This window comes from Equus przewalskii, chromosome 5, assembly GCF_037783145.1.
Source record: "Equus przewalskii isolate Varuska chromosome 5, EquPr2, whole genome shotgun sequence".
Lineage (NCBI taxonomy): Eukaryota > Metazoa > Chordata > Mammalia > Perissodactyla > Equidae > Equus > Equus przewalskii.
In genome coordinates this window covers 74,333,999-74,346,260 of record NC_091835.1, presented here as the reverse complement: position 1 = coordinate 74,346,260, position 12,262 = coordinate 74,333,999, and the positions used below count along the sequence as shown (strand labels likewise).

At 38.2% G+C, this 12,262-nt stretch overlaps 2 protein-coding genes across 2 annotated transcripts in view; one reads left to right on the top strand and one right to left on the bottom strand.

The window, feature by feature from the left end:
* The window catches only part of LOC139083404 (olfactory receptor 6C2-like), a 152,761-nt gene that overhangs the window by 62,244 nt on the left and 78,255 nt on the right, over positions 1-12,262 (top strand). The window lies entirely within an intron of this gene.
* On the bottom strand, positions 451-1,389 carry LOC139083710 (olfactory receptor 6C4-like). The gene has a single exon (XM_070622175.1). The coding sequence runs from the start codon at positions 1,384-1,386 to the stop codon at positions 451-453; it is 936 nt and encodes a 311-aa protein (XP_070478276.1). The 5' UTR covers positions 1,387-1,389.

The window sequence follows — 12,262 nt, the reverse complement described above, 5'->3', positions numbered from 1 at the left end:
TCCGAACTGGTGAACCATGGACTGCTGAGAAGCGGAACGTGCGAGCTTAACCGCTGCACCACCGGGCTGGCCCCTGTGTTTGAAACTTTTGATAGTGATTGATAAGACTAAGAGCTCCTCATGAGAAGGTAGACAATCATTCAGCTGCTCACCAGATTTATGATAAGAAAAATAATTTTTAGCCAGATAGTTCTTTTTGTACATACTCTAATGATATTATTTTCCTACATTCCCCTTTTATTAAAAGATATCTACCAGAAAAAAGATCTTTGAACTGACCTTCTTTGAACACCTTTCCCTTGCTGGTGAATTTGAAACAAAATTTTGACATGTGTTCACAGTCAATTTATCTGAGAAATTACTTTAACAAAAGGAGATAGCAGAAGCTTAAGTTTTCAGTTGAGATAACTTCATGAATATCATTCAAAATTTCCATTGATTTTGAGGCCACTAAAATGAATAAAGATGGCCTATTTTTATGGCCACATCCTTGAAGGCTTGTTTTACTTGTTTATTCCTTAAAGTGTAAATGAACGGGTTCAGTAAAGGGGCAAGTGAGTTATTGAGCACAGCTACTCCCTTATTGAAGGCAACTCCTTCTTTGGCTGAGGGTTTTATGTACATGAAGATGCAGCTGCCATAAGAGAGGGAGATGACAATCATGTGAGAGGAACACGTGGAGAAGGCCTTTTTCCTTTGCTGAGCAGAGGGGATCTTCAGAATGGTCCAGATGATGTTTGTGTAGGAGAGAATCACCAGCACCAGAGTGACCACCAGAGTCACAACCGCTAAGATAAAGTCAACCAGCTCCAGGACTCTTGTGTCGGAGCAAGATATTTCGATGAGGGGTCCATAGTCACAATAATAATGGTTCAGGACATTGGAGGCACAGAAATCCAGCTGACTGGTCATGATGATTGGGGATACGATGATGAGGAAGCCACCTAGCCAGGAGCCGAGAACCAGCTGGGTGCAGACTCTGTTGCTCATGATGGTTGCATAATGTAGGGGTTTACAGATGGCCACATAGCGGTCATAGGACATGGCAGCCAGGAGGTAAAACTCTGTGGCCCCAAGGAATATGGCAAAGAAATACTGAGTGAAGCAGCCAGCAAAGCTGATGCTCTTGTTGCCAGTTGAGATGCTGATCAGTAGCCTAGGAGTCAAAGTGGAGGTAAAGGAAATTTCTAGGAAGGAGAAATTCTGGAGGAAGAAATACATGGGAGTCTGGAGGTGGGAGTCCAGCAGTGTGAGGGTGATGATTGTCAGGTTACCTAAGAAGCTGAATATATAAGCGAGGAAGAGAACTATGAAGATGATAATTTGAAGCTCTGGGTTCTCTGTTAGTCCCAGTAGAATGAATTCTGTCAATGTTTGGTTTTTCATTGCTAATATTTGCTGTCTGTGAAGCTGAGAGGGAGAGAAGTGAGTGATGAGAAAAGGGCAGCAAAGCTCTGGGATATTGAAGAGAAGATGTGGATTTCCTTTGAAATTTGTTCATGGAAAATTCCCCTGGCATCTGATCGAAACAGAATGTCTAGTGGTCTCAATCTGGCAAGTCACAAAATCTATTTACCAAAGTTCCCATGTAGGAGGCTTTATTTATGGGGCCTTTTGTCAGAACAACATAATAACCACTTGGCTCTTCTTAATGCACCTTCTGCATTTTAATTTTTACCCCTGTATGCTTACATTGTTTTGTTTTCTTCTCATATGTATGAAATCTCTCTCCTATGATCCTGGCAGGAAAGGTTCATCTTTCTCCAGCCTTAATGCCTTGGTTATTTTCTTCATTGCTGCCCTCTCCAACATATTGCACACCTGCCCTATCATTTTGCTCTGGCTGATAACAATTTCCACCCCTCCAACACAGGAGTGAATAGCTCTTTTTATACATATGCGTTCTAGCTTTTGTGTCTGGCAGCAGGGCTGGAGAAAACTTTAAAATATTGAATTATTTTCTGTATGAATCTCTTTCTCCTGGTTTTAACTGATGAGAGAGAGATAACAGCCAATAATTCTAGGAAATCTTTCTTTAACTGCTTTAATCATTCAGGGAGAAATGTTTATCTGGACCTGGATCCCTTTTTAGTCTCCAGAACATAGATGTGACTCTGTCATAGAAAATTAGGGAAGGGTCAGCTTGACCCCTTACAGACTAATAAGGATTCCTCCCAGGAAAAAACCTGCTAGGATCAAGGATACTTTTGGGCATTTACCTTTTGTTCTGATTTTCCAGAATGACTGAAACTAAGGAACCTTAAGGTCCCTGCTTATCTGGAGCAAATTCACGGAGGAAGTCCATCCATGAGCTTGGACCATTGTAATCACTGAACTGAAAGGTCCAAGGCAATGTTACCTTGTGCCTGGGAGACCCAGGCTTCACTAGCATTTAGTCTTTGGGGAATCTCTCTATATTACCATTCAAAAATTTACATTTGAATTTTACAGAAATAACAGCATAGGTGTGCATATATAATTGTTCAAAGATGTTCCTTTCATCATTGTTTGTAATAATGAAAAATTATAAACAATAAAAATTCCACCAATAGGTGGATGGCTAAATACATTATGACCATTCCCATTTGGAATAAAATGGGAATTTTATTTGTACTGACTTGGACGTGACTATAATATATTGTTGGTGAAATAGACAAATTGTTGTCCATTACATATAGAGTATATAGTGTAAGAACCTAGAAATTTACATGTATATAGCTAAATGTGTAGAAAAATGTCTGGCAGAATAACAAATGGTCAATGATAGCTATGTCTGGAGTACCACCATACAAAGATGGAAGAATTTCCCTTTTACTTTCTACCCATCTTTGATCATTTAAAAAATTTTAAAATAAACCTGAATGGGATTTTCTTTTTTTGAGGAAGACTGGCCCTGAGCTAACATCCGTGCCTATCTTCCTCTACTTTATATGTGGGACGCCTACCACAGCATGGCTTGATGAGTGGTGCATAGGTCTTTGCCTGGATCCGAACTGGTGAACCCTGGGCCACCAAAGTGGAGTGCGCGACCTTAAAAACTATGCCACCAGGCTGGCCCCAATACTCACTTTTTGACACTCAGGACAGATGCCAAGGGATTTTACCTCTGGACGCTATGAGGGTGAGTCAAAATTGAGACGTCAGATGTGGACGAAACAGTGGAATAAAATGTAACAAATTTTCTTTCCTAATACGACTCCATGCTCTGATTGCTCACAAAGCATACAGGTTTCTTAGGCACTAGTTTGAAAAGAAATAGCTTCTAGGTCCCCTTGCCTTTAACCAATCACTTGCTACTGCCCTTTCTACAGTTGATCCAGTTTAGAACGGGAACCATAATTTCTGAAGATGCTGCCTTATGTAAACTATTTGGAGGATAGGAATATTTTACTCTTCAAAGTCCCATTTTCTCCATTTTGTCTGAAGATTGGTCATGGACTTCTTTGCAATTTTATACCAGTTTGAGTGATACGCATGTCATCTAGTTTACTCAGCAGAGACATTGAGGGATAAATTGTTGCTCTGGGGACACAGGTCCAGAAAATTTTAATTAGTCTTTAAAAAAACAATATTGGGAATTAACTTTTGACAGATAACTTGGGAAGACGTTCTAAACAGACCCAGGAGGAAGCTGCCACAAGGGCATCAGTTACAGGATAAAACCTGTGGGAACTGAAGCAATAATGATGATAACAATGGTAAAAAATGCAACATCAGTTTCTTGAGCAGTTTGCCTGAGCTGGGCAGAGTTTTATCAATTTCCGTTCGTCTTGTCATTTTATGTTTGCAACATTTGAGGCAGCAGTCATTATTAGGCTCGTAGTTCACTTAGTTCTTAGAACTGTGACCTTCAGCAAGTTGCCTAGCCTTTCTGTGCCTCAGCTGCTTCATCTGTAAAACAGGAGTAATAAGAGTGCCTGTCTCAGAATTATGTCATGAGAACTAAATGTGTCAATATATGTGGAGAGATTTGAAAAGTGCTTGGAATATGGTAAATGCTAGACAAGTTATTATTATTACTATTACTGTTTTGCCCTATTTTTCAGATGAGGAATGGAGCATACAGAAGTTACATAATTTCCCCAAAGTCACATAGCAGGTGCTCTGAATTGTCGGCATTTGAGGGCAGGTGTATCTAATTCTACAGCATGCTCTAGAATGTCTCTTGAGGAGCATAAGGGATGCAGAAGTGGTGTTCCTCCTATTTGTCAGTGGTGTTAGTATATCACCATGGGAGAGGCTCAGGATTTATTTTAGAACAACTCCTTTCTTCCCTGTGTTGGACCATTGTTCTTTGATTTTTGCTTTCTGATGGAAGGCAGGATGCTCTATATCCCTCTATCTTTTCCTCCAAGGGCTTGAACTGCCTTCTCCCCATGGCCATTCACCATTTCCTTTCTGATTCTGGATCTCTAGTCTCCTTCGATGCATGTACTTGCAATCCAAGAAACATTACATGGAAATGTCAACAATAAACTGATCTCCACTGGCCATGGAGTCTTTGAAAAAGAGGCTCATGGTGTGTTAAGCAGAGCTTTGGCCAAGAGACCAATGATACCGGAGTTTGCTCTTGCATTTGGTGAGAAGAAAGTTTCTAATATCAGGCTTGGTCTAAGATAAATCTGTGAGATTGTGAAGTTTGTCTTTAGTTCTCTGTGGTCAATGATTTTTTACTGTTTAGCCTTAGGCAGAGAGACCTAAAGGATGAATGTGGCAAATACAGGGTTTGAGACTGATAACGTATAATTGGCCAAGAGTCTTACAACCCTCAGACTGCTGGCAGGTAAGACAAAACAAGCCCATGGACATGGCTGAAGGACAAAGGTGTATAAACCAAGACAGGAGATATATTGGAAATGGATGATGCAGAGGAGAAAAGGACAAGAAGATGAAGAAAACTGAGAGAGTGTAAATTTGTGGAAGAATAGAAAAGTGTGTTCCAGTCAGAAGCCTATACAGAGAGATTATTTTGTATTAAATATGTGGGATAATTTCTTCCTAGCCCACTCTCCTCTAAGAGAATCTTTCTTGGGCTCATCCTAGAAAGGGCAGCTCCTGATCACCGATGATTGAAGCCTTGCTAGGATGCGGGTCGAGCTGCCACAATTAGAATCTCTTTCCTGGGTCTTTATACATGGGCTACAGGGTCTGAGTTTGCTAACTGTGGGCAGTCAGGATAGAAAGAGATTTAGACTTCATGGAGCAGGCATAAAGGCCATGAGAGAGTGGATGAATAATCAGGGTAGCTGGTCCATAGAGAAATTGGGCAGAGCCATAACATGAGAGAGAGAGAGAGAGAGGCGGGGGCAGGGGGAGGGTGGGAAGAGGGAGAAAGAGAGAAAGAGAGAGAGGAAGAAGAGAAAGACACAGAGAGAGGCAGAGAGAGAGGAGAGAGACACATACACACACACACAGAGAACTTGTTATATTTGGCTGTACTTCTTGAATTTGGGCTCTTTGAGATGCCACTGCAACTATTTCTTACTCTACTTTGAGAGAGTTTCTTCTCTTTACATCTAAATGAACTTAACTATCAAAAAGTTCAAGAAATTCTGAGTGGAAAGAGCATCTGGTGTGTATGTTGGGGATCTGCAAGAAACTGTTTGGTTGACTTGAAACCCAAAGGGGAAAAACCTTAGGTTTCTCCAGGCACAGGGACTGTGATAGAGCTCCCTTAGATTGGCACCAAGCAGCAGCAAGTGGAAGTTGAGATTCAAGCATAAACTAGACAGTGTTGGACTTAGGAGTCTATGTTATCTATTCATAATTTGTGTGTTTGCTTGAAATTTTCTCTCAGAAGATTCTCACACTGAAATAAAGCAAATGCTTCTTAGAGAAGGTGTTTTTTTTGCCTCATTCATTATGAGCACAAGTGGACTGGAGAGGAATAACCAAGGGTCATGGTCGTTTGAATTTTCAGACTTAAAACATATTAACATAATTGCCTTAATGTAACATCTTAACATCATTTTTAAGGCAGTTTTTTTTTAAAGTTATTTCTCTTCTCCTTTTCCTCTCCCACATCCTCCTCCCCTCCCTGATCACTCTTGTTAACAACTTGGTTTGTAATCTTCTGTATTTTTTATCAATGCCCATATAATCATATATACTAATATCTAAATATATCATTGTTTCATAAATATGGGATTTCATTTTACACTTTTTCCACCATCGTGACTTTCTCACTCAACAACATTTCCTGGAGGGATGTACAAACCAAGTGATAGAGCTCTAATTTTTTTCACGGTTGCATAATATTCCATGCCGAGGTTGTACCATTATTTATTTAAGTACTCCACAATTGATGACGTTCACTTTGTTTCCAGTTTTGTTTTTCTTTTGGTACTTTGAACGTTCCTGAAATAAACATTTCTTTACCTAATCTTCCTATACTTGTGCTTTAATTAGTATGGGACCAATATCCAGGAATAGGTCGTCTGGTTAAAATAAGTATGTATTTTTTAAAAAAGGTGAATCAAATACACATTTTAGCCAAATGCTGCATGTCCAAAGGTAAAAAGAAATATTTTGTCAAAACTTAGGCCCAAGCTATTGCCATCATAGAATAAACTTCTTTGATATGAGAATAAATCCAAATGTTTAAAATATTTAATAAATAATACCATCTTATTATTTCAAAATTTGAGTCACATTTTAAAGTTTGACATTATAGTGCAGAAACAATAAATTCAGTGCTGACTGCACTGATTGCTGTTACGGTCGCTCTATTGTACATTTGTGATACTAAGTGGATCTTCCCTTCCCATTGAAGTTGATGGAAGGGAGAGATTTTTTCAAGATTTCTTTTGGACAATTCTGCCAGCATTTTTGGTACGCTTGATGGTGATGTTGACATGAAGTAATTAAGGTTTTCTTCCTCACTAATAGAAACTGACAGAGGTAAAGAACTACCTTCTTCTTTTTCATGTCCTGGGCTTGGAGATTTAGTTGATAGGGATTGTGTGATTTCAATGAAGCAGTTCTCCAAGTGGAAGCAGGTGCGTTTATAAGGTGATTGGATGGGCTATTTGTTGGACGAATCTCCCACTGTCAATGTCTCTAGGTCTTTCTTCTTGGGCTTGTTGGACTCTTTGAAGAAGCATCTTCTATCCATTTGCTGTGAATATGAAGGTTTGTTTGCTAGTGTTCTCAGAGCCACGTGGTTGATTAAGCTGAAGTGTTTCTGCATTTAATGTTTAATAAATGTAAAGTCACTTAATCTCCTTGTCTCCCATAGATATCCATACTTTCATTGTTGTTTTGCATTTCAGTCCAGTGATCCTCTGTATTATTTTCTCCAGAGAATAAATCTCCAGACTCTGCCTGGGAAGAGGTGAGATTGGGGCAGCTACTCAATGACGTGGAGTGGAGGAAGTTATCAAAAGATTTAATTTCTTCTCAAAATGTTTTCATCATAGGCCCTCTTATCTTAACCATCCTTTTTATCCTCACAACCAGAGGTAACTTGTGCTGCCCTTTACAGTACTTTTGAGGATTATGAGGTATAAAAATTAGATGGTCTCAGTTTACTCTCTTCCCAGCTTGGAATTCTGCTAAATTATTTACCATTAGTCTACCTTCGCTCCAGCTTCTAACAGTTTGTTGACGTCTTCTTTCTTCACTTTTGTGAGTTTATGCATTAAAAAATCCCCTGGGCCGGCCCTGTGGCCAGGTGGTTAAGTTGGCATGCTCTGCTGCAGTGGCCCAGGGTTTCGCTGGTTTGGATCCTGGGCGCAGACATGGCACCGCTCATCAGGCCACATTGAGACGACGTCCCACATGCCACAGCTAGAAGGACCTGCAACTAAGATATACAACTATGTAGCGGGGGGATTTGGGGAGATAAAGGAGAAAAAATTCACCTTACGGTAGTTTTACTGGAGTCTTTGGAAGAAGTGGAATTAAATGCATGTGTTTGATAAAAAAATCATTTTCTCCTAGGAAAAGATTGATTGATTTTTAGGCAAAAGATGGAAGTGTAGGTCTGATAAATCTCTAATCCAAGCTAATCTTGAAGACTAATTGTTGTAGGCCTGTTAGACCAATGACCAAGCTGTGTAAATGTGACTGGTCAAACTTTGCTGTGAGTCCCTCAACAAAACTTTCATAGGACACTCTGTCTTGTCACATTGTGAAATACAGTCATTTGATCATTGAATTTTTGGCTATATGACTTCTTTCTTGCCTCTGTTTGGTTGGGGTACCCAAGGCTGTTCATAAGCACAGACTTTTAACTGAACATCTTTCCTGTTCATCATCATGGACTCATTTATGTCAAAACCACAACCCTTTCCTTGCAGAATTCTCATGTCATATATAAATCTCTCACTCTCTCTTCCTCCTGCCTCTTATCATAACTCTAATTCTTGTTCTTACTTTGATAAATGACAAAATTTCAGTATCATTGCTGTATGCATATGATCAAACTCTTCAAATTGTATACATTAAACACGTGCAGTTTTTGGTATATTAATTATACCACAATCAAACTGTTAAAAAATTCACTAAGGCTGACTTAGATTTACATAGGCCATTAGGGAGAGATTTTGACATGTCAAATGATACATTTTAGAGGAACTCTCAAAAGTAGAGCACAAATGACCTAATATTTAATGGTCAGCTTTCTTTGAGTGGTATGCTTAGGACACAAAATAAAATGTTGCCTTCAAGACAGCCTCTCTCAAAGATCCTCTAGCAAAGCCAAACAAAAGAATTTACCCTTAAACAGACCAATAACAACTAAGGAGATTGAAGAAGTAATAAAAAACCTCCCAACCAAGAAAAGTCCAGGTCCAGATGGTTTCATGAGGGAATTACACCAAACACTTCAAGAAAAATTAATGCCAAACCTATCCAAATTATTCCAAAAAATAGGAGAGGAGGGGACACTTCCAAATTCATTGTAAGAGGTCAGCATTACACTGATACCAAAGCCAGATAAGGGCACTACGGGAAAAGAAAACTACAGGCCAATATCCCTGACGAATATACATAGAAATATTCTCAACAAATACTAGCAAACTGAATCAATACCACAGCCATACACCATGATCAAGTGGAATTTTCCCCTGGGACACAAGGATGGTTCAACATATGCAAATCAACAAATGCGACATATCACATTAATATAATGAAAGATAAAAACCATAGCTCCTCACAGTAACCATTCACCAAAATAAACTCAAAATGGATTAAAGACCTAAAGGTGAGACCTGAAACCATAAGGCTTCTGGAAGAAAGCGTAGGCAGTACACTCTTTGACATCAGTATTAAAAGGATCTTTTCGGACACCATGCCTTCTCAGAGAAGGGAAACAATAGAAAGAATAAACAAATGGGACTTCATCAGATTAAAGAGCTTCTTCAAGGCAAATGAAAACAGGATTGAAACAAAAAAACAACCCACTAACTGGGAAAAAATATTTGCAAGTCATATATCTGACAAAGGCTTAATATCCATAATATATAAAGAACTCTCGCAACTCAACAACAAAACATCAAACAACCCAATCAAAAAATGGGCTGGAGACATGAACAGAGATTTCTCCAAAGAAGATATACTGATGGCCAATAGGCACATGAAAAGATGCTCATCATCGCTGATCATCAGGGAAATGCAAATCAAAACTACACTAAGATATCACCTTACACCCATTAGAATGACAAAAATATCTAAAACTAATAGCAACAAATGTTGGAGAGGTTGCGGAGAAAAAGGAACCCTCATACACTGCTGGCGGGAATGCAAACTGGTGCAGCCACTATGGAAAACAATATGGAGATTCCTCAAAAAATTAAAAATAGAACTACCATACGATCCAGCCATCCCACTACTGGGTATTTATCCAAAGAGCTTGAAGTCAGCAATCCCAAAAGTCCTATGCACCCCAATGTTTATTGCAGCACTGTTTACAATAGCCAAGACGTGGAAGCAACCTAAGTGTCCAGCAACAGACGAATGGGTAAAGAAGATGTGGTACATATATACAATGGCATACTACTCAGCTGCAAAACAGAACAAAATCATTCCATTTGCAATAACATGGATGGACCTTGAGAGAATTATGTTAAGTGAAATAAGCCAGCGAGAGAAAGATAATCTGTGTATGACTCCACTCATATGAGGAATGTAAAATTATGGACCAAGAACAGTTTAGTGGATACCAGGGGAGAGGTGGGGTAGGGGGTGGGCACAAAGGGGGAAGTGGTGCACCTACAACATGACTGACAAACATTAATGTACAACTGAAATTTCACAAGATTGTAAGCTATCAATAACTCAATTAAAAAAAAGCAGAAACAAACAAACAAACAAACAAAAACCATAGCTCCTCACAATAGATGCAGAAAAAGGATTTCACAAAATTCAACATCTTTTCATGGTAAAAAAATCTAAAAATAATTGGGTATAGAAGGAACACACCTCAACATAATAAAGGCCATGTATGACCAGCCCACAGCTAAATTCATACTCAATGGTGGAAGGTTGAAAGCCTTTCCTCTAAGATCAGGAACGAGACAAGAAAGCCACTCTTATCACCCCTATTGAACATTGTACTGGAAGTCCTAGTCAGAGCAGCTGGGCAAGAAAAAGGCATCAAAATCAGAAAGCAAGAAGTAAAATAGTCTCTTTTTGCAGATGGTATGATTAAATATATAGAAAATCCTAAAGGCTCCACCAAAAAAAACTGTTAGATCTAATCAGCAAATTCAGTAAAGTTGCAAGATGCAAAATCTACATACAAAAATCAGTTGCGTTGCTATACACTAACAATGAACTATATGAAAAAAATAAACAATCCCTTTCACAATAGCATCAAAAATAAAATACCTGGGAAAAGGTTTAGTCAGGGAGATGAAAGACCTGTACACTGAAAACTGTAAGGCATTGATGAAAGAAATTTAATAAGACATAATGGACATTTTAACAATATATGATGAACTCATACAACTCAGTAGCTAAAAAACAAATAATCTGATTAAAAAATGGGCAATGACTCAAATAGACATTTTTCCAAAGAAGATAGACAAATAGTCAATGAGTACATGAAGAAGTCCTCAACATCACTAACAGGAAATGCAAATCAAAATCGCAATGAGATATCACCTCGCATATTTTAGAATGGCTATTATTACAAGGACAAGAGGTAAGTGTCAATGAGGATGGGTATAAAAAGGGAACCCTTGTGCAATGTTGGTGAGAATGTAAATTGGTACAGTCACTAAGGAAAGCAGTATGGAGTTTCCTCACAAAATTAAAAATAGAACTCCTATATGATCCAGCAATCTCACTTCTAGGATGTATATATATCCAAAGGAAATGAAATCACTATCTTAGAGAGATGTCTGCATTCCCAGTGCGATAAATAACCTTACCATGGTAACCATTTCACTATCTATACCTGTGTCAGATCATCATGTTATACACCTTAAACTTGAACAATGCTGTTTGTCAATTATATCTCAATAAAGCTGGAAAAAAAATGAAAGTGTTTATGAAAAATATTTACTGTTTAAATTTTCAAAAAAAATACTGTACTTTATACCTGAAAGTTGTTTAGAGAATAGATCTATTCTCACACAAAAAAGTAACCATGTGAGGTGATGAATGTGTTACTAACCTTATTGTGGTAATCTGTCACAATACATATGTATATCAAATTATAATGTTGTATAACTTAAACTTAAACAGTGTTATATATCTATTATATCTTGGTAAAGCTGAAAAAAATCCTAGCTCTGCAACTAAAAGGGACTTTGGAAAAAGCAAAGTAGGAATACAGTGTTTTGGAAGTCTTTTGCTTTAGAGTAGCTTTATAAAGATTCAGGAACATAAACAAAATGAAAAGAAATAAATAGGATACTTTAAATAAATTCAGGAAAATTTTGAACAATATTCTGGGGTAAACCAAGTAGCTGAGATAAAGGGAACCTCATTCAGACCTGAAACAGGGAACTTAGTAAAAAATAGAGGAAAATTTGTGATTTAGAAGATATGAATTATGGCTGAACATTTTCAAAGAGCTCTAGAACGTTAACAATATATAAAAGAAAGCAAATGTTGATGTGCCAGACAAAACCATTGACTCTGAAAGTGAAAACAAAGTAGAAAACTCATCTTGTTTTCTAAGGATAAGCCCTCCTGTAGATATTGCAGACCAAAGGGCCATTAGAAGAACCAGAGTCTCATACTTGCAAAGAAACAGGACAGCTATCCCAAATCTATCCAATCTGTTTTGAGGGAGTCATTAGCACCCAGCAAT

Bases quoted from the DNA above. Each gene is read 5' to 3' on its own strand.
- LOC139083710 (XM_070622175.1), bottom strand. From the start codon at position 1,386: ATGAAAAACCAAACATTGACAGAATTCATTCTACTGGGACTAACAGAG.